We start from the raw sequence: 23,218 nt of genomic DNA, 5'->3' as shown, positions 1-23,218 counted from the left end.
ATGGACATATTTTCCAGAAATTGTCACAATGCGAACGTGGATTTTTTTAAATCACTGTCTCAGGGCTACCATCGAAGGTGAAAGCCACCCCCATACACATTTGGCCAGGGAGAATAACATATATTTCTGTTACTTTTTGTACAAAAAAAAGATACGCAGTTGACATCATTTGACAGATTTTGTGATAATTGTCAGCCCTTTCGTCAATCCACCGCTGAATAAAAGTCTCCCCCATGCCTTTCATGGCTTTATTTTGGTGATTTCGAAAAGTGTATTGGTTTAGTAGTACAGAGTTAGACTGATTGCCTTAATCTAAGTTGTCTTGTGGTTGTTGTTGTTGTTTGACTTGCATCCCACTGGGATTTTTGCACACAGCGTTGGTGTACGGTGTTTTTTCTGCAATATTTTGCTGTCTTTTCTTGGATTTTCTGTTGGCACTTAGTCACATATTCACTTTAAGATGTTTTTTGTTCATGTTTAAGTTTTTTGTTTGTTGCGGTTGCACCCGATTAAAGAGCCGAATGGCTCACAGGGCTACACCTAATAAATGAACTTGAAATTAACTTGAGCTTGAACATTCGTCGCGAATTCAGAAGCTTTATTTATCCTGGAGAAATCCGATGAGCTATGAAGCTCTTTTTCACACATGTCCAGTACTCTACACCAAGTGGCCAATGCAAGATGGTTGCAGGGGTAGGGCCCAAGACCGGTCCAGACATCGCTCGCCGCTCACGTTAGCCGTGGCCAGGAATCAAACTTGAGTCGCTGAGTCCGTAGCGCAGTGCACGAACCGCGGCGTCGTCACTCCACCCCGAAGGTGACGGGAAAGTCAAGCTTTGGCGCAAAAGTCGGTTCTCACCAACACGTGATGATTTGGTGTTTTCTACTTTTCGGTGGAACATTAGTTCTTACCAATCTATGAATCGGGCCCTCAAGTGTTTTGCAAGGGGGGTGCGTGTCGTGATGAAGTGATCACCCCCCCCCCCACAGGGAGCAGCACTTGCCTGGTAGTTCATGATGGCGCGCAGGCACATGATGCACACGTGGACGTCATCCTGGCTCACAGCCTTTTGGTTGCGGAAGGTCCACCGGCGGTTGAGCGTGTTGTGCCTGGCGGTGAGAGTTGCAAGTCAATCACAGCCTAACGTTGCGCGTGTAAAGGCGGGGGTGGTGGTGGGGGGTGAGCCGTCACTTTATTCCCTGCGGCACCATCCTAGGTGCTCAGTTATTCTTATCCGTGACTTTAATGCCACTGGAGTCACGCATTTCCAGCACCCTGGTACAGAATCAAGAGTTTTTTTTATTTCTCCTGGTGAAATACGATGAGCTTTTGCACAGATGTCCAGGAGGGGCCGGTCAGAAAGTTACAGCACAAAAACACAAAAACACGATAGCTACTTACAACCCTGGCCCCAACTTACAAACGTACAGATGCAGGGCTACATCCCATTGTTCTCATCTCCTGTTTGGTCACCAGTAGGCAACGGTGGATGAAAACTGCAAATGTGTAAGCATGCATTTCTGTAAACCGGTGTGTGCCTGTGTGTTCGTGAGCTTGTGAGGAGCGGTAGTGGAGTGGTTAGCGCGCTGCACCACAAACTCAGCAACCTGAGTTCGATCCCCGCTCACGGTCAACAGTGACGATTATTTGAACAAGACGTGGGCCTCCGAAAAGTTGACTCAGCCTCAAACGAGTGCCCAGTGCGATGTGTAAACATCACCATTTTGGAGCCAAAGGCAAGCCAGGTGTGGTGCTGGCCACCACCCACCCCCTCGTGTGCCGTGCCGGCCTACATAGGTGCTCGCTAACAGCACTTGCCCCAACAATCTGTTAAAGATATAGGGGGTACCTTTGTCTTCTGTATGCTTCGCTCAAGTCTATGGTACGTTCTTGGAAATTTTAGGGCAACTGTCGACAGGAATTATGACTGACAAACGTGGATAAATCCGATCGCCACAATTGGGATGGCAACACAGCTTCCGCTCAGATCAGGGACAGGTCACATAACAACCCGAGGTAATGTGCTTTGTCGGTCAATCACTGCTCGTCAAAGTACACTTCTCAACAAATCATCTTCATCGGAGACCGAGAACTCCACCTGGCTCTACGCCACTGCCTGCACGAAAACACCAAAGTTGCTCAGGATAAAAACAAATCATTGCCAGCGATGACTGCCCTAAAAATTGGCCTCGTTGATCCTGGCCGTAAGATCGTGCTAAGTCGTGAGTAACCCGCACTCAGTCCCAGGTCACCCACCGCACCGAGCAGCGAGCGAGAGGCTTGCTACCGGTTGCACTTTGGCATCCCGAGACAATGAACCGACGTCGCAGCGAGACCACGCGAGCCACGCCGGCCCTACTGGGTCCCCGTGCCCCGGTGCCAGTGGCAGTGCTCTCGCGGCCTCGACGGACGGGCAAGCCTGGACGCTCTCCGCGTGGTGACCGCAGTACCGCAGCAGCAGTTGCTTGGCCGCTCGGGACACGCTGCTGGCGGCGGAGGTGAGGCCGCTGACGCTGGACTCGTGCTCCGCGTCCTCGTCGATGGCGCCGTCCACCGACTTCTGCCTCTCGGCCATCGACGGAGTCGCGCCGCTGTCCGTGGTGGCTGCTGCTGCGGCGGCGGCGTCGTCGTAGCTGCGAGATGTTGGAACGACGAGAGAGGCGGTGGGGAATGACGGCGGGGCACGCGCGCGGACAGACTCCGGCGCAAGAGACGCGAGGACTCAACACCCATTTTGGTGTCACGGATGGTCGACTGAAATTACCTTCGGCGGTCTTGCACCCTGCCAAGGTGGCGGCTGGGAGGGGGGAGGGTAGAACGCGACAGGGGGGGGGCTTAGCGGGAGAATGACGGGAAGCAGCGATCGTTGTCATTTCGAGAGAGGAAGAATTCCGACGACCGACGGAATGAAATGAGAGAAAGAGAGAGAAGGTGTCGTCGAGCGGCGACATGCAGTGGAGCACGCGCGCGCACAGACGACGCGCGTCTGGAGGCGTCGAACGTGCTGGCGATTACGCGCAGGCATCGCCCGTTCGCTCTCTCCTGATGCGCGCACGTTCGCGGCCACGGCGCAAAGGGAACGTCCAGACCACGCCGTGCGGTGGACGTCGGGCTTTTCCCGGAGGTCCAGCAAGGAAACGCAGAGAAGTGAAAAAAAAATAAGTAAGTATGATCTATGATCTAGGCCACTTGTCATCCGAGACTAAAATAGCAAAGATAAATAACACCGGCCGAAAGAGGAAACGCGCCCGAGAGGATGTCACCAGCTGGAGTCATCGATGTCATCATCAACATCGCCAGCTGATGATCGTCGCTCCAAAGATGGAGAAATGAAAGCCGCTCGTGGAATCGGCCGTGCACGGCAACGAGACGGTTCCGGCAGCCCTTCATCCAGCAGTGGATAGATCACGGCTTAATGAAAAGAGCGACCGCTGCTAACTTAGAAGCAAGGCACAATAAGAAGAGCAACCCTGTGGTTAGAGGTTGTGTGCTTAGCAATGCTGCGGGTATGCGTGGTGTGGTTCGGGGTGGTAGAGCAAGCGGCTCACGATCAGAAAATTGCGAGTTCAAATCATCGCGGTTGGGGTCGATCAAATGCGTATCACTTGGTGGAGAAGTCAACGGTGGTCGTCTTATAGATGACATCAACCCCGCCGTAGGATGTGGAACTTAAACCAATGGCTCGGGGCTGTAGATGGGAGGTGAGCGCTGCTTCAATGCCCATTTGGAGCAGGCAGACACTTTTGCATGGCCAGGGTATGGTTTTGCGACTGGCAAATCGTTGAAGACGTGGTTATGGGGTCGGCAAAGCGGAGAGTTGAGAGGAAGAGGAGGTGTAAAGAAGGAGCTTCCGTTGAACAAACAAACAAAACAAGACACCCAGCAACTCACGTGCCGGAGCTCTGCGTGTGGCACAGGTAATCCACGAGAACGTCCAGCCCCCGGTTCTCCTCGTTCAGAAACTCCCTCACCCACCTGGGCAAGAAGACAGGTGGGGGGGGGGGGGCACGACATGGGGTAAGCGTGGCACCGCGGCGAGCGCGTAAGGGGCCGTCCATAAATGACGTCACGCGATTTTGGACGATTTTTGACCTCCCCCCCCCCCTCGTCACACGGCGTTGCAAAAAGTCAGAACCCCCCGCCTAAAATATGATGTCACAAGCTCTTCCCCCCCCCCCCCAAAAAAAAAACATATTTCCATTTTGAAAATAAAACATGCTTCAAATCGCTTCAAACTATTGTCATTGTAGTGCGTATTTAATGTGGCGTTGCACTCTGATGTTGTAGGAGAAAACATTTATTAAAATGTCAATTTAGTTAAGTAGAACGTGTTGTCTATATTTATTTAAAGTTTCGCATTTTGAAGTAACGTCACATTTCTCAAACACCCCCCCCCCCTCGTCACACATCGTCACAAATGTATGACCGCCCGCCCCCCCTCTCCCCTAGGTACGTGACGTCATTTATGGACGGCCCCTAAGAGTCTCGCCCTCGGACAACGTCAAGGAGCCTTGAGCCACATGCCCTGAGGCTGGAGAACCGTGGGGCGTTCTCTGGATAGTCCAGTTGCTACCGCACAGGTGACATTCACTCGGTGAGGAGTTGACGATACATTCTAACGAAGGGTCGATCTGGAAGGAAAAAAAAAATCTTCTTGAGGCTTTATTGTAGTAAAGATGATCATAATTACGATGATGATGATGATGATGATTGGAAGCGCAAAAGCCAGGTGATGAGATGAGTCTGTGTGTTTGCTCGGTAGATTAAATATGACTGGATGATAAATGTTGGGAAATTGCATTTTTATTGTTTTGTTGAACGGCAAAATAAGCACGGTGTTAATTCTCGCGGTGTGATTAGATGAGAGATTAAAACACATGTGTAGGCAGTAATTAAATGAAGAAACGAAAAGCCCCTAAATAAATAAACAGGCAATACGGGAAGGACCCGCATTGTCTGCTAATTTTTCCTTCCGCTATTGGTCATGAATTTTAATTTGCTCACTAAAATATGACTCTTCCTTTTAGTATTGTGCGTGGGTTGTCAGTTCCAAAATCTCAGAAGGTTATTTATAAGATAGACAAGCAGACGATACATCTGCTTCCCATATCCATCCCTCCACACGTAAAAAAAAACCTATTCTATCATCCCACGGCCTTCTGTTAGAGATTCTTTTTTATTTAGATTATTTAAACACGTCCCATCAGCTACACGGCATTCTGGGAGTGATTTAATTATACATATATATATTTTTTTAAACATCCCATCAGCTACACGCCATTCTGGGAGTGATTTATTTATTATGTATATTTTTAAAAAAAAACACATCCCATCGGCCACACAACCTTCTGGGAGACATTGACCTGTTGTTGTTATTATTATTGTAAGATATTTTCTTCATCACGGATGACCGCGGCACGTGTACGGAGAACGACGAGTGGCCTACAACTCGGCACGAGCCACTCACCCAATGTGGTTCGTGCGCAAAGAGATCTCGATCTCGCGTAGCACCTGCGTCGATTCCTGCACTCGTCTCTTGAACTGCAACGAGAAAAAACCCATCGGCACATTTACCGCACTGTACGCACGTGCGTATGTTGAACTTCTTCCGCGCCGTACGTAGCCAACCGTGCTCACCGGAGGTGCGTGCGCACAGGTTGTACATCGCACGCAAATGAGTGTGTATTCACGTGGGCAGCCTGTGTTTGTGTCAGACCACTAGTGGACGAGGGCTTTCCTGCCCCTTGTGGGTCGAGAGGGAAACTTAACCATACTTCACCACGCGATGCGAACTGCTGCTGTGTCGCAAACATTACGCAAGTTGAGTCTACGTCAAGTTGAAGCAGAGCTTGCGTGGGCTGTTGAGCGGTGTTCATCTCCGTTGGTGATGCTGAGCCGGTGGTGTTCACGTGACGGGGGTGGGGTGGGGGGTCAGCGTCCCAATAGGACAGCCACGCAAAGCGATTCGTATTTTATTGACCCCCGAAGTGTTAATCGGTAAGAAGACCCTCGACTTGGAATCAAACTCACAACCGTACAACGGTGAGTCAAGCCGCTCTGCTTTCGCAGCGCCTGGCTTGATATGCAGTTGAATTAAAAACAAAGTATGTATTTTTTTGTATCACTCAGAGGTGGTAACAAAAAGCAAGCCCATTGTTTGTGCGCATCTGGCCATCGTTGCTCGGCGGCAAGGGATTACAACAATAACATTGCACAGCGCAAATGGTTGCCAACCTGTGGTCTGCGGAAACGGTGAACAAATCTGTAAACGACGAGAAAGGCTCCTCGTCGTGAAACCATGAACAACAAACAAACAACAACAACAAGGTGCAAAAATGTGTACAAAGCACTCAGCCTTTGTGCATGCTGAAACACTCCCCCCCCCCCCGACCCTTTGCATGGTTGTCCTCTCGTGCTACGCCACCGTCAAAGGGCATTTTCAGCAAACGCGACCGCCGGTGGTCTCCCAAGGCCACGGGAAGTGGTTCGCGGAATTGCTGCAGACACGTGTTTTAAAAAAATATATATCGATCTTTATTTTACGTGCCACTATCGTCCTTAATAAAGTGGGCGTCGGTGCGCGTTTGCAGCAGAACGGGAACGATACAGGGGGCATAGAGCAACAGAAATGGAAAGAGAACACATTGTGATTTCCTCGATATTCGCGTATGATAAGTTCAGAAGATGCTCATGAAGAGCAAATTTCACGGATAACGATATTTGCGCGAGAAAACCTTTTATCTCATCACTTAATCTACCACCACTTTATCCCCTCACTTTATCTCATCACTTAATCTCATTATTTATTTTATCATCCCTCTCTCTCGATGCAGTCGTGTCGAGTTGCAGATGCGATTCGCAGATAGCGAAAATCGCCGATCGCAAGTTGGTGAATAACGAGGGAACACTGCATATACATGCCACAAAACATATGTTTCGCACATGGTGGCCCACAAACATCTGTCGAGGGTTGACGGTGACCCACGGGTCCAGAGAGTGGCAACCACAGCCACAGACGATAGCGCTGTGCCGTTGGCATGTCGAGGGCAGTGCCCGGGTGATGGTTGGCGCGAGTGTGGGGGGCACGGTGGGGTGGGGAGGCAAGTCACCTTGCGAGCCATGCTGAACTCCATGTGGCTCTTGAGCTGCTGTATGTAGGTGTGCGGCGGGTTCTTCACCTGGAATCGCTCCTGAGAACAAACAAGTATAACCCGTAAAAACAAAGTTTTTCACTGTAAATCCTTTATATGCGTGGCGGCTAAAGTCCTCTCGTCCTCTGGCTTGAGATGGCTGCCACCTATGGGTCAGATGATTGCATTGCACCATTAAGCAATTGGTAATTAAATATAATTTTTTTGTCCTAAAAAGTGTAAAATTTAAAAAAAATTTCACGAACATTAATTGTCACGCACAACGAGTCTGTGTGGAAAATGTCAGCTCGATTGGATCACGGGAAGTGGGTTAAAAAACGACCGAAAGATTTGCACGGTCGTAAGCGCGCAAGCAAGCAAGCAAGCGAACTTAATATAAAGGATTTAAAAAGAGCGGACGCAACGGCGCTCACCCGCCCGCACCTCCGATTAGCACGGTTGGCCTACGCACGGAGCGAACGGAGTTCAACAAACGTACATGCGTGCATACGTACATACGCAGATTTCACCCAAACCACGACCATGCCCTGCGGGAACGCAACCATATCTTCACGTAAAATGTATATGTATCGGGCTTTCACCAAAGGCGCCTTGCGGATAATTAACGATGGGTACGCATTAATGTAGTGGTGAAGATTCGGTGAATAAAATAGACGAGAGGAAGTAGTGGGCGAACCCGTGATGCGTGAATTAAGGAAAATAAAAATTGATGAGAGCAAATGATGATGACCGGATTAGATGGATGGATTGGGAATGAGTGCTCGCCATGGAGAGAGATTATCAAGAGGGAACAGGAGCGGTCGTGGTTAGAAGAGATTATTTGGTCGTGGGATGAGCTTTGGAGATAAAAGAAGAAGTGAGTTTTGAGGGAAGAGCGGAAAGCAGTGAGCGAAGACGACCGCTTGTATGTGCATTGAACTTCTTTTGCACCGTACGTTAGCCAACCGTGCTAATCGGAGGTGCGGGGGGGGGGAAGGACAACAAACTAAACACAAAAAGCTGTTGTAAAGAAAATCCTCGTCAATCTAAACTTAAATCTCGATTTAAAAGTGCATAGCTCCGGTGACTTCCTAATATGGGATTGAAGAGCGTTTCAGATGGCTGCAGAGGCGCACGTAAAAGCACGTGATGCAGCGACCATTTTTATTCGATGGCGAGCCAAAGGCCGCTGCTGCGAGGATGACCGGAGTTCGCGTGATGATGGTTTATGTCCCTTGACGAGATCAGCAAGGTATTGTGGTTCATTTGTGGCAAGCACTTTGTGCTTAATGAGTGCGACCGTTATCATGTTTGCTTGCAGCAGCTGGAAGCCAATGCAGCTCAGTGAGCAACCGGGTGGGCACGGTCGAATCTTGAAGTGCCCGTCGCGACACAGGAGAACGAACTACACAGACAAAAAAACTGTTCTAAAGAAGTGAGTTTTCAATCTGCATTATTTAGAAGTGGAGAGCTCCCCAGTGGTTTCCGAGTAAGGTTTTAATGCGGAGGGCAAGTTGAGAGATGCCGTGGGGAAGCTGCCAATCTCGGCTCCCCACGGCATCATCTTCCGAGGGCTCCCGCGGGCATCGCGTAGCAATCGTAGATGCCCACACATTTGGTCTTGGAGATCAGAATTCACACATTTCAGAAACGCCCACGTAAAAATGTCATTTTTAAAAAAATTAATAACGGACATCACAGTGACCCAATTTGGTGAGGCAATGCGTCTCACTGGGCTTTCACATGTATGTACGCGCGTTGAACTTCTTTCACGCCGTACGTAGTCAACCATGCTTATCGGAGGTGCAGGAGAAGGACAGCAAACTCAACACAAAAAGCAATCCTAAAGAAATGAGTTTTCCATCGAGATTTTAAGACATCTTAACAGACTGTAGGGACGGCACACGAGGGGGTGGGTGGCCAGCACCACACCCGTCCGCCTTTGTCTCCCCAGTGGCGATGTTTACACACCGCACCAGGTACTCATTTGATGCCGAGTTAGCTTAGGGGAGGCCGAGGAGCAGTTCAGATAATCGTCAACTGCTGTTAGCCGTGAGCGAGAATCGAACTCGGCTCGCTAGGTTCGTAGCGCAGCGCGCTAACCGCTGCGCCACCGCTCCACCTGCACGTTGGACGTTTATGGTGATCAGTGAAAACAAGGCGACTCCCCACCTGGTCGCAGACGAGCTCCCATTTCTTCTCGACGTCGTAATCTTGCAGCAGCTGTGCTTTGTCCGGTGGCAGGTTCATAGAATTCTGCAAAAGAAAAGCGGTGACGCAGCGCCGTCGTTAATTGCCTCTCCACGTCTCATGTCAAACCAGACAAAGGTTTATCTTGCCTTCACGGATTCTCCCCCCAGTCGGGAATTGCTTGTTAAGATCATCTATGAGGGCATTCAGGCACACCCATCCCTCCACTCCCCCCCCCCCCCTTTTAATTCCCCCCCCCCTCATTCCCATCCTTCCCCTAGAGGCGTTATCCGAGTTCAGGACGTAGACAGAAGGAATGTAGACCTCAGGTGAAGACCAGGTCTGTCTCCCCGACAGACCTGGTCTTCACCTGAGGACGGCTGCTTGCGTTGTGGCCGAAACGTCGTGAGAATTATTTTATTATTATGTTATGTTATTATTATTTTATTATTTCCCTTCTACGTGACTTTACCGAAAGAACCAAGAAGATGAATCCCTGCAGTCACGAGAGCTTTAAATCGAAATTTAAGGGATGTAGAGTTCATTGACTGACATGGACAGGTTCAAAATATTAAAAAAAACATTGGTAATATTCATTGTACTTGGCATTGTTTTCCCAGAATACTGGTGGCAATTCCCACGCATGCCCTCTGCGTGTACCTGAATCGTTTGTTCGATTAAAAAAAACGACTTTTGTACGAAGAAAACAAAGTAATCATGCGGACTTGGAGCTGGGCGATGCGAAATATATCTCAGTGATTGTAATGGCTGCGTTGTGTTGTGCGCTTTCCAAAACGTTCACACCCGTCGAGGACAGGTCGCGCGTTCCCAAGCCCTCGTCTCACGCGCGCGGTAACACACGGCTGTGTCTAGCAGGTTCGTGAAACAAAAAAGAGTTTTGCAGCTCATCGGATTTATTCCAGTCTAAACAAAGACATTGTCCTGCGGAGGGAGCTGGTAGGAACGTTGGGTTGCTCGGTCAATGGCCAGGGTCAACGGCGGCGTGGTGTATTCCGCAAATATGCCCGACTGTGAGGGCGGGCACAAGCCGGCGTGAGTAGGTTAAACGTTGAGTTTTATAAGGGCACCACGGGGTGACCAGCCCCTCCCCACCCAGCGCCATCCCTCCCACCCTCCACCCAGCCCCACCCTCCCCACCCAGCCCCTACCCACCCTCCCCACCCAGCCTCTCCTTACCCAGCCCCTCCCCACCCTCCCCACCCAGCTCCTCCCCACCCTCCCCTCCCCACCCAGTCCCACCTTCCGCACCCAGCCCCTCCCCACCCTCCTCTCCCCACCCAGCCCCTCCCTGCACGATGGACGGACGGACACAATAATCCCCCGTGGGCTGGTGTAACCAGGAGGTTCCTACCAGTAAAATTCTGATTCTGAATAGAGGTCGCGGGGAACTCCGCGGCAGTTTTTCCACTTCACGGAGTTTGTTTAATGAACAGAGGCTTGACTCGACGAAGCCCTCATCTCTACTACTGTCTCATTCTGAGCATCTTAAAGACCACGTGAGCTTTGGACTAGAGGGCTTGCAAAATGCACGCAGTTGGAGAACGCACTTCCACAAGTCTTCCTGCTTTCTCTCACCCAGGCCAGAAGCAGCAGGGCACTTGTACGCGCGTTGCAGCAGTAAGTCACGAACTTGACGGAACGGTTCTGTGGGACATGGGTCTGAGGGCTTCTGATATGAATTGCAGAGTGAGCAAGGACATCGCTCAAGTTGCGGCACATCAGGGCTCCCCATCTGAACATCGCAAGTTCATGCATTTCATGGCAATCATCGCCACCATTCCTATCCCTCTGACCGTGGTCAAATGAGAACCACCTGGAGACGGATGCGCTTTGTTTTTAAATCAACGGTGGTTTCTCAAAGGAGGGACTAGGCCCGCTCCGTGGGAATGTGGAGTTGTCGCCACTGACGTTGGGACCACCAGAGGACGTCAACGTGAAACGACGCTCGTTTTGAGCGCAGAGACGCCGAACTGAATTAACTGGAGGCCCCTTTACGACACCCCCTCTGCAGACGCGAGGGTTCAGGTGGCCGTAGGGAAGCGAATGATTCATATCAGCCAGATGCGAGGCACGTGGCTCACTTGTTCCATTGCGCGGCACGTGTGCATGCATGTTGAACGCCTTTTCTCACCGTACGTAGCAAACCGTGCTAATCGGATGTACGGCGGGGGAGAGAGGACAACAAACTAAACCCAAAAAAGCAGTTCTAAACAAATGGGTGTATCAATCTGTTTGACGATTTTAAAGTGCACAGCTCCAGTGGCATCCTAATATCGGAAAGGAAGAGCGTTCCAGACGGCCGCAGAAGCGCATCCGAAAGCGCGCGATGCGATGACCGTCTTTGTTCGATGGCCAGTCGGAAGCTTCGGTGGGAGTGCGGGGAGGGGGGGGCAGCGCTGTGTTTGTGTTCACAGCAGGACAGCTTCAGCAGAAGCCACCAGAGGTCACCACGTGGCAGTGGAAGCAAAACGTCGCGCAGTTTACAAAACCAAAACCCAGGTGTGCACGTTTTGCATCCAAATGCCGAGTCTTCGACTCCCGCAGAACTACTAAAAAAAACAATCAACACATTCGTCATCACACGCTACCTTAAAAGGAATTTATATTTACGGGGAAAAAATATTCTACAACAGGTGTCGGCTTTTTTGCGTGATGCTTGCGGGTTTAGGCCTCAACTCCTATATCCACGGTAGGGTTGCTAAAAATGTAGAGTAATGACTATGTTAAGTTTGTTTTTCATACAGCGTTGCCGTTCATGCAAATTGCACTTCGCAAATGCTAAGACGAGCGGGAGGGCACCGGCGGGCAAGTGGCGAGACGACGCTACCAACAATTGTCCAAGCTTTGCCGTCCTCTCTCTCTATACATAGCAAGGTGTTTCCAGCCGGTTAATGAGCGTTAATACGTGTGGGAAGAATCTGCAGCATACGGAGAAAACCCAACGACAGCAACCAGTAACGTTTTCATAACGGATTACCGCTTCCAAAAAGCCACGAAACGGTAATACATTTTCGGTGGAAATTCTAGGAATGAACGCGTTGATTGGCACACGCGGAGGTACAAAAACCGCACTCCGCTAAAACGTTAAAGGCGCAGCCCCGCAGTTGCTGACTCACTCGCTATCGCCACCGCCGGCGGAAAAGAGGCTCCACCAGAGGGAGCTACAGAGTGCTTGTGGCCGATTCATCCACTTGGAGCGGACATCTCGGGAGAGATGGGAGCACCCCACACTTTAGCCCCACCACACGCAAGGAACACACGGACGACTAAACTGGGTGTGCCCTCTGGGTGGACAGAAGCGCTGGAGTGGCGAGGGAGGGGGGTGTAAGAAGCCCTTCCACGTTATTTTGGCTGCCGCTCGGGGAGGATTGAGTGGGAACAAGTAAACCCGTAAAAACAAAAGTTTTTCACTATAAATCCTTCATATGCGTGGCATGGGGGCGGCTAGAGTCCTCTCGTCCTCTGGCTTGAGATGGCTGCCACCTATGGGTCAGATGATTGTCTGGCAGCATTGGTAATTAAATATTTAAACAAAATTCCCTAAACAGTGTAAAATTTAGGATTTTTTTTCACAAAAATGCATTGTCACGCACAACGAGTCTGTGTGCAAAATGTCAGCTCGATTGGATCACGGGAAGTAGGTTAAAAACCACCGAAAGATTTGCACGGTCCTAAGCAAGCAAGCGAACTTAATATAAAGGATTTAAAAATGGGACGACCTCCGTTGTGCGAGTTCCAGCGAGCATGCTGACCGTTACTCCGCCGAGACAGCAGCTCCCTTCGTTTGCTCGGTTCATGAAGCTAAACACGCCACGTGGAGGGCAAGAGACGTTGACTCACGTGCGGCTACAACCGACGGTCACCAGGATTTTTACCGGTTGCTTTTTTTGTCGTTCATTCGGTTAACCGGCAGCGGAGAGAGAGAAACTAAAACTATTTTAGCGACTCTAATCTCGAGTGCCACCTGCCAATTCACCCCTCCTGCCATCTCTCGCCCCCCCCCCACTCACCCCCAATCCCCACCACCAGCTTTCATAACACGAGTGCTCTACGCGCGTTCACCAAACGAGAGTTCCTCATCAACAGCTGCCTCCGATGGAAACGTTCATCGACACTTAAACAAAGTTTAAAAAATCTAAATGATCTTTAAAAAAGTACGTTGTTCGCTTGAACACACACACACACACCGTGTACGTTTGACTTGCAATAATCCTCTGAACGCTTTAGTTCACCAGGTGCACGCTTGTAAGAACAATGTATTATAAATCGAGCATTCATTGGGAAAATATATATAAATGTGGCCGAAGGAAACAAAACGATGGACATTTGCACGTAGCCAGACATGTAAATAGATCATTCCCCGGCCTCTGTGCGTCCACTGCTGGATGGAGGCCTCCCTATCCATGCCACGTTGGTCACGTCCCACGGACGAGTGCAGCATCTCCCTCCACGCTTTCGGATAAAAAGGCGCGGGCATCTCCTTGCGCGAACGGACGTTGAACAGCGCTGGCTGCGAGCACGCTCGAGTTTTGCTGTGGAGCAGTTAAACATTTTAATCCCTTGGCTAAGACGACCGCCGACCTTAATTTGGAGCTTTCGTGTCTGCAGGAATTATTCTTTGGTTATTTCGGTAAAGTCACGTATAAAGATAAAATAATAAATTTAATAATAGCATACGACGTTTCGATTGCAACACAAGCAATCATCATCAGGTATAAATGAAATAGCAACAAAAATCTAACCAGAAAACTATAGACAGACATATGAACAGACAGATATCACAAAGATACATAGAGAGAGAACACACATAGGCACACAGAGAGAGGACGTCTCTGTGACGAGGCCTTAAATAGAGAGAGGGGGCGGGGGCAGAGTGCCTATGTGTGTTGCTCTCTCTCTCTATGTATCTTTGTGATATCTGTCTGCTCATATGTCTGTCTATAGTTTTCTGGTTAGATTTGTGTTGCTATTTCATTTATACCTCATGATGATTGCTTGTGTTGCAATCGAAACGTCGTATGCTATTATTTAATTTATTATTTTATCTTCATACGTGACTTTACCGAAAGAACCAAAGAGTACGACCACCGACGTCGACTGCCCCACGCAAACAGTAGCTCGTTTTAGGAACTCGAGAGAGAGGTGATGGGCTGAAGTTGCCCGCAACTGGAATTTGACTTCACGCACTTCTCACGACACGTGGGCCACCGACCCCACAGAGCACAGTGCCACTCGGCCAGCTTACGGGAACGGTTTCCAGGTGCTGGCGTCGAAAAAAACATGTCGTGGGAGCTCGCAGAATATCTCACGGTAACAGATGAGAGGGAAGAACCCACATGCATTTCCTTCCATGGTGTAGGAGTGTTCATTATTAAAAAATGTATGTATGTGTTGAAATGAATTCGCACTGTACGTAGCCTACCGTGCTAATGGAAGGTGCGGGGAAAGGACAACAAACTAAACACAAAAATCAGTTCGAAAAAAAAAGAGTTTTCAATCTCGATTTAAAAGTGCATTGCTCCAGTGGCTTCCAAATATCGGAAGAACGTTCCCGACGGCCGCCGATGCGCATCTGAAAGCACGCGGTGCGGTGACCGATAGGAAACAAAATACGTTGTGATACTGCATTGGCAGTGGTGCAAAAACACAAATAACAAAAAAACTCAACAAATCTCCGGCAAAGCTCTTTCTTATGTACTATGAAGAAAGTCCACTTCCAGAAACGTCACCTATGTTTTTCCTTGTTATTGACGAATGTGTTGAGTTTTTGTATTATTATTTGTGCCATCACTGCTAATGCAGACTGCTCTTCCGCCAAAGGGGAAGACTCCGATGAGCCTGAGAAGTCGAACATTGGACGTTTGTCTCGCCAGAGAGGTCACATCAAATAACGTGTCCCACAACAGCAACAACAACGACAAAGCCGCAACAGTATCCCAGTTCCGTTATGCTGAACGGTCCGTGCGTCAGCAGTCTGTAGAAGTTTTCATATACAGCAGCAGCTGTGGCATGGGTTATCTAGAACCACACTCGCACGCACAGCGATCGTCGCTGGGAGCTGTTGGACTGGCCCTGTACCTCTCGCCCAAGCCGACACTGCTTTCCTAACCATATTCCTGACTAAATGAGACGTGACGACGAGAACAAGTTGACATTCTCCACGAAATTTTCACGGAAAAATCACTCGGCGACACATGCAACCGGGGTATTACCTGGTGCTCAGTGACAATGACTTGTCCACTCTCTCTCTCTCTCTCTCCTGGTACTACAGGACACTTGGTGATCAGTGACAATGACTTGTCCACTCTCTCTCTCTCTCTCCTGGTACTACAGGACACTTGGTGATCAGTGACAATGACTTGTCCACTCTCTCTCTCTCTCTCCTGGTACTACAGGACACTTGGTGATCAGTGACATTGACTTGTCCACTCTCTCTCTCGCTACAAAGTATGATCTGTGTTTTGATTTAGTGTGCAGATCTTAAAGGTGCATTGAAAAATGTTGATTCTCCGACTGATGCTCCTGCTGTTGCGGAGTGACTCATGCAGCCAGCTATGGCTGCAGAGTTTGGTGGTACATGTTGTTTACATCGTTTATTGTGAAAATTCGGTCACAGTTCCTATGACCACTGTTTCATTGCTTTTACGGCTTTATTTTGGTGATTTTCGAAAAGTTTTTTGGTTTGGCCATGTTTGTTTGTTGTAGTACAGAGTTAGACTGATGGCCTTAATCTAAGTTGTCTTGTGGTTGTTGTTGTTTGACTTGCATCCCACTGGGATTTTTGCACACAGTGTTGGTGTACGGTGCCTTTTCTGCAATTTTTTGCTGTCTTTTCTTAGATTTTATGTTTGCACTCAGTCACATATTCACTTTAAGATGTTTTTTGTTCATGTTTTTTGTTTGATGCGGTTGCACCCGATCCAAGAGCCGAATGGCTCACAGGGCTATACCTAATAAATAAACTTGAACTTGGCACTACAGAACACCTGGTGATCAGTGCCGATGTAGCTCAGCTACATGGAGTCTGGTTTCACTCCATCACCTCTCCCTTGTCCTCTCTATCGACTGCACGGACACATCGCTGACACTTCCACTCCGCCACCTGCAAAACCTTGTCTTCCCATCGTTCATCACGATGGCATCTTTAGATGTATAATGAAAGCATCTGCTTTACGGTGTCTCTGTGTGTGTTTCATGTCGTGACAGGAGGCGATGGTGGAAGGTGTTGGCTCTCTCGTTTTGTTCTGGGGGGGTTTACTTTTGGTTGTTCTTGCTCTGACTTTTATCTGCTTCATCGCTTTAACTTTTCTTTTGGTCATTATCTGTGTCATTTTTCGATTTAAAGCTTTCGTGACTGCAGGGATTCATCTTCTTGGTTCTTTCGGTAAAGTCACGTGATGTATCTGTGTCATGTTGATGACCCAGGTTACTCTTGCGTATTTGATTTGATCGATTGCGTATTCGATGCGATAGTTTACTGGCTAAGATAAAAATAGATTCGTTTTATTTGTAGGTTTTTTAAAAGTTATTTGTTTACTTTCTCCCTGAACTTTGCACTCCCATCGTGTTTGTACAACTGTTTGTTGTTGTGATGTTCTGACCCCGTGACCCCTACTGGACACCTGTGAAAAAGAGCTTCCTCCTGCAGTAAATATACATATGATGATAATGATCGATTGTATTTGCTTACTTTATATATATTATTTATCTATTACATTTATGTATTTTAATTAGTAGTTTTTTTCTGATCTATTGTATTCGTGTTTTCTTGAATGGAACATTCAGCCGTCAAGCTGTTTTACAAAAAAACGAGTCACGCAGGACCTCGGTGAACAAGAGGAAGTCACAGAAGCAAATAAATCGTGAGATTGCCGACAAAACACATTGGAGGAAAACAACATTACAAAAAGTACAGGCAACACTGGCGAAACGTAACTTAAACAAAACGCCAAGGCTTATCTAAGCGCACGTGTAGAGAAAAGGGATATCTGAAATTAAGGAAGGAATGTAATGAGGCCAGGTGGTAAATGAGACTATGCTGGTCTGCCGAGCTCTCATCTGGTTCAAGAAAAAACACAAACACGTTTTTTGTCTGCGCTACCGTGGAATAAGATCGTGAAATGTTCTCTCACGCTGCGTTCAGAATCACGGGGCACTTGGGTGACCATACGAGGAAGGCGCCGAGGTGCGCTTCATCAATGATTGATTCTGAGCCTAAGATCTAAACCCTACATGGAAGCACTCAATTTGTCTCGGGATAGCATTCTGAAAACCGCACACTATCGGACGAGAACAACTTAAAACAAATAGGGCGTCAATGTGCAACGATGCTACATTGCACCGCACCCCTACCGTACCAAAGCTGGTGTTTTCAGTTTTTACTCGGAGACTGAAAAGAATCATGGGGCACGGAACGAAGCTTGCGAAAAAAAAACAGCAACGACCGTTAATCCCGGTTCGGCCCAGCTGCGTTGAGCGAGTGGAAGAGAGGCGGCCAAGCGGAGCCGCACGGCGACCACTGGTGCTTCCTTCCACGATGCCTGTGGTTCCTTCCCGTACCCTGGCTTTTCCCATAAGGCCTCCTACAAGCGGCTTCCCACGAGGACCAGTACGGACGCGAGCACGCTGCGTTTGTCTTCGCGTCCAAAATGTTTGCGGGACATTTGCGAACGGGTGTTTGTAACAAACAAACAAACAGAAAAAAACGGATTATAAACAATTCGCGGTGGTGACTGCATCGCCGTTCGGTGGAGATGTGAGCGTCGCTGTTTGGTATCACTTCTAACCCAGAAGGAGGAACTCGTGCGTGTTTTTATTATTTCACGGATGAATGCGGGGAAACGCGATGAATTGGACGCCACCTAAGTGTTGCTCCTCTTATCCGCAACAAGACGCGGACGACTGGATGAGTTTAGTGATTCGGCGAGTCTACTGTTGGGTGAAAATCTGCGGATAAGCCGGATAATAAGGTGACATTCGTCACCGCTTAAAGGTGATCCGTTTCATCTGGAGAAAAAAGGATGGATAACAGGAAGAATCGATACGCGGATAATATGAATAAGGAAAGTAGCAGATAATAGGGCCTCATTTAGGCAGAGCGTCACTGCATACAGAACACCGTGCAGTTGAACAAACTCACGCCATCAGAGTTCAGTTTTACATGACTGCATGCGTGCAACGTTGGACTTCTTTCGCACCGTACGCAGCCGACCGTGTCAAGCGGAGGTTGGCACTCAAGTGCCGCATCTTACCGCCGCCGTCGATGAGCGTTACCCGTGTGTGTGTCTTTTTTTTTAATGTGCCCCAAAAAAAAGAGAGAGAGAGAGAGAGAAGGCCGCGAACCGACTTACTCGTTTCTGGTATTTGCGGCTAAACTGCTTTTCCTGCTCCACGCGGAGCTGCGTGGCACTTACTCAGAAACTTTACGGCCCCCCCCGCCCCCCCGCCCCTTATCAATCGCTGCCACCTGCCCAGAGGAAGAGAACCCAACCCCCCTCCTCTCCTCCACACATCCATTTACCACTGCAGCTCTCGCAGGCCAACTCTACCACCCCCCTCCCCTCTGCCCGACGGCTCGCCGCTGCTTCCGGCAGGGCCAGTGACAGCACCAGCGACAAAGATGCCCCGGGTAAGCCTCCGAGACACGATGTGTTTTTGGGGCAAGTGCTGATGGCGAGCACCTCCGATGGGCACGGTTGGCTACGTACGGTGCGAAAGAAGGCACAAACGTGCGAAGGCCGGAACAGCACCACGCCCGGCCGCCTTTGTCTCCCTTAGTGGCGATGTTTACACACTGTACCAGGTACTCATTTGAGGGTGAGTCGACCTAGGGGTAAAACCCAGGAACGGTTCAGATAATCGTCACTGGTGTTGTTGGCCGTGAGCAGGAATTGAACCCGGGTGGCCGGGTTCAAGGGGTTAGCACGCTGCCCTTTGAACCCGGCCAACCGAGTTCAGGAGCGCTGCCCTACCACCCCAGCCACCGATATACCGATAGCAGGGGGTGTCTAAACAAAAAACTATTTTTTTTCACCAGGTAATGCTCACTGAGTTATATAGCTCAACGAAGTGGCTTATCATGTTGACATTTATAGAAGCCAAACACTCGAAACGCATGTTGATTGTAAACGTGTAGGGGAAAACTGAAGTTTCCCAGAGAAAAAAATCGACGCGACCACGGGGAGAGAGACATGCAAACTCCAACTATACAGGCATTATCAGGGTCGGGATCGAACTCACGACCTCCTGTACACCAGGCGAGGTAGTTAACATCTCGCCACGGTGGCAGGATGTTAGCCTGTGTACTGTCGGTAGCCTGTGCACTGCGTTTTGTGCACGTGGTGTGAGCGTGGTTGTTGACGTGGGCCCTAGAATAAGGAATTAAATAGGGCCCCCCTCCTGAACAATTTCCACCCCGCTGCTGCGTGGCCCAACTCCTGGCTCCCTCTGACCGGTGGGGCGAGCCCTGGTGTAGTTGCACCGCCTGCACACTCAATGCCCACTGCCCGTGTGCTTTAACACGATGCACACGAGTGGTCCACCACTTGTTCAAATAATTTGCCTATGCCATTGGCAGTGTTAAGTCATGGATGAATGCTGTTTTACTTCCCCATTTACCATTTTAAATAACACGCAATGTTCTGTGTTATATCACGAACAATTAAACGTATATGAGTTGTTTGTTTCATTTGGATAGTAAAGGAGTCTTAGACGCCTCGCCCTGCGTGTAATAACTTTTCCATAAAAAAAAACATTGCATAGAAGTAGGTTGCAGCATGCGGGGGTTACCACGCAATACATTAACCAATAATTTATAGAATAAAAAAAAGTATGGTAATTTTAAATCAATATTACTGTTTATAGATATTGCTCCTATCGTTATGGTCACGATATATATATTGATCTAATACGAGGATGCAATATTTTTGCATTTATTGGATGAATCCAAATAATGAACAGCCTGTCATCCCACGAAATTATCGAACTTCAGCTTTCATTATTTGCGTAATTGAACAGCAATTGACTTATTGTCAAGGCCGTCAAACATTGCTAATTTGAGAATTATCATCGCAAAAAGAAAAAGCCGATCCAAAATATTTACTTACAAGCATTGATACAAATGTGATGGCAGTCATAAAACAATGGTGTGATGGAGCTGCCGGTCTCTTTATAGCATTGTGCGCACGCGCGCGCGCGCGTGTCCGCCTGTGTCGTACACGGCTCATGTGCAACCGCGACTCTCTTGCAACGAGGGCAGTGAAACAACAGGAAATTACACACCAACCCAAGAGCCCTCAACCGAGCTTCCCACATCCACTTCATATCAGCCGCTCTCAGGATAGCACCGACAGCCGCGTGAGCTCATTGGACACATTCGAAGGCCACAATTCAAAACTCGCCGCCGTGGAAGGTCTACTATTGAAGAAGTCACGTGAACGTGCCCTGCCACAGCGAGCCGGTGGGCGACACTCAAGCCCGCGGGAGGTTCATGGTCGATGGGAATGATCAGGGGTCGGCAACCAAAACTAACAAGAAAATACATTTTGTTCGAATTCTGTAAAAAAAAAAATCAATAATTCAAGAGCCGCTTTGCAATGTGAATAACCTTCTTGGTACTTTCGGTAAAGTCACGTAGAAGGGAAGTAATAAAATAATAAAAATAAAACATAATTAAACAATTCTCACGACGTTTCGGCCACAACGCAAGCAGCCGTCCTCAGGTGAAACCAGGTCTGTCGAGGCGACAGCGTCTGAATGAAACAGCACACGTGCTTGGAGCATATATATAAGCTGGGTTGGAAGGGGGAGGGGAAAGGGCGCCTTGACAAAATAATTTGCATATCAAGAGGCTGCTTGCGTTGTGACTTTACCGAAAGAACCAAGAAGATGAATCCCTGCAGTCACGAAAGCTTTCAATCGAAATTTAACGTGAATAACGTCACGAATTCAGTCCTCCCCCATTAATGTCGCCATTTCCCACGACAATACGATGCGATGGAATCCACCGAAGCATCTGCTCAAGAGTTGATGTCATCTCCTCCAGGTGGACGGCCTCTCAGACGCGTTCAATTCCGCGGCTGCCACTCCGTAATTAGTCTTGACCATCGGCCATCATTCACCCCCCTAATCTGGCTGTCTACTCAAGCCCAACTTACGCTCACCGTTCCAGAGTTTACCGTGACAGAATTTCCACTCTGATCATGAGGCACGGGGTCAGGTGGGTGGGGGCGGAGGTGGCTGGGCCAGTCCCAACGTAGGCCAGCCACTAAATTTCCCACAAGGCTGTATTCGCTTTTTTTTATCAATCTATCCCAGTTGACCTTCTGATTGTGAGTTGAGCGCCATATATTTTTTAAAAAGGCAGCACAGAGAGCTTGGAAATACTGGGTGTGGCCCGTTACTCCTCCGAGGCGCCACACACTGGAGCCGACCGTCAGTCGAGGCGTTGCGGTGGCCACAAAACCATGGCTCTGGCCGCATCCGTGCAACTCACGCTCGCATCCGCCACGAGGCAAAAGGGCTCTACCAATCAACCGCATATCAGTGCACGCCTCGCGTTGACGTGTCAAGAGCCTCTCGCCTCAACAGTAACAGCTTTAGTGATGTACTTAGCAATTTGTACTCATATACTTTATTGAATTTTTACTTAAGTGACTTGCTTAACTCTTCTAAAGTTTGTACTCCTATCAGCTTCTGTGTTGTTTATTGTTGTAACTTTCTGACCCACCTCTACTGGACATCTGTGGAAAAGAGCTTAATAGCTTATCGGATTCTTCCAGTCTCAATAAAGATTCTGATTCTGGTATAATATTTTTCATGCTTGCGTTTTACAAAAAAAAGAAATTCCCCCCTCTAATTTTTATCCCAAATGTGCTATCGGAATCATGTCACGAGAGGAAGGATCCACTGGGATCGCTCACAAAACAGTGCGTCCCCTCAACTTAGAGGATGGCCCATGGAAGTAGATATGACAGAGTTGCATCGGAGATCGATTCCAGTGACCCCTGGTCCACGCACTAGGGGGCAGCACAGTCCCATTCCCCCTGCCATTTGAAAGCCAAACAAATATTAAAATTCTCAGAGTTGGAAATTTACCAAATTAAGCACAGGACCAAATTTAACGTGATGGAGGAGGGGAGGAGGGAGTTTTCGTGCAGTCATTGGTGACAGAGCTAAGCTCATCAACTCACCAAAGTTGAGAGCCCGGCTTAGTCACGAGGTGGCTGCCCGGATTTACAGCCAGGTTTTAAGCGGTTGTCAGCTTTGCACTCTGACACACCTAACCGCTTAATGTCAAAACAGATTGAGTTGTGATTTCACGCCTTAGGCGAGCGTTTGCTGTGTTTTTTTTTTTATAAACTTCCTTTTGTAGCTTCATCATAAACTCTCTTTCATAGATCCCAACAAACGCCTTGCAAAATGGCCAATTAACGCTCTGCGCAGAATTTGACTGCTAGGAATGTCCACGAAATATGAATCTTGTTTGCAGATGAGCCACGCGGTGTACGCATATTAGGATAATCAGAAGCAACAAAAGCATCTCCACGCTCAAGAAGAGGTGAACGGCCACATCAACAGCGTACACGTCTTATCTGCCAACAAAATCCACCCCTCCATGCACGGTGAAACACACACACACACGCCGTATTTATCGGCGTTAAGTGCAAACATTTTAAACCCATTTGTATCGATTTCACATTTGACTTAATGCATTTTCTTTGTGGAGCTATTTTAGCCTGCGGAGAGGCATTACCGTTATTGATGAATCTTCTGTCAAAGCATCGTTCACCATCTGGCTCTGGGTCACGCAAAGGCTGTAAACATGCGAACGGTGAAACAACGGTACATTCGCGTGATTTCAAATCGTCGTTAACGG

At 48.6% G+C, this 23,218-nt stretch overlaps 1 protein-coding gene across 2 annotated transcripts in view; it reads right to left on the bottom strand.

Moving 5' to 3' along the window:
• The window catches only part of LOC144727630 (formin-like protein 3), a 62,139-nt gene that overhangs the window by 32,206 nt on the left and 6,715 nt on the right, over positions 1-23,218 (bottom strand). Inside the window, exons 2-8 of one of the 2 annotated variants that reach the window (XM_078606631.1) lie at positions 9,304-9,387; positions 7,111-7,191; positions 5,469-5,542; positions 3,893-3,976; positions 2,766-2,798; positions 2,452-2,634; positions 1,005-1,110 (exon numbers count right to left, since the gene is read on the bottom strand). In XM_078606631.1, coding sequence (XP_078462757.1) covers positions 1,005-1,110; positions 2,452-2,634; positions 2,766-2,798; positions 3,893-3,976; positions 5,469-5,542; positions 7,111-7,191; positions 9,304-9,387 — 645 coding nt within the window. The remainder of the gene's footprint in view (positions 1-1,004; positions 1,111-2,451; positions 2,635-2,765; positions 2,799-3,892; positions 3,977-5,468; positions 5,543-7,110; positions 7,192-9,303; positions 9,388-23,218) is intronic. The other variant, XM_078606718.1, reaches the window with a different exon arrangement.

This window comes from Lampetra planeri, chromosome 1 (assembly GCF_965212315.1).
Source record: "Lampetra planeri chromosome 1, kcLamPlan1.2.h2, whole genome shotgun sequence".
NCBI lineage: Eukaryota > Metazoa > Chordata > Hyperoartia > Petromyzontiformes > Petromyzontidae > Lampetra > Lampetra planeri.
Note: the sequence above shows the minus strand (reverse complement) of the source record. Positions and strands in the feature narration are given on the sequence as shown.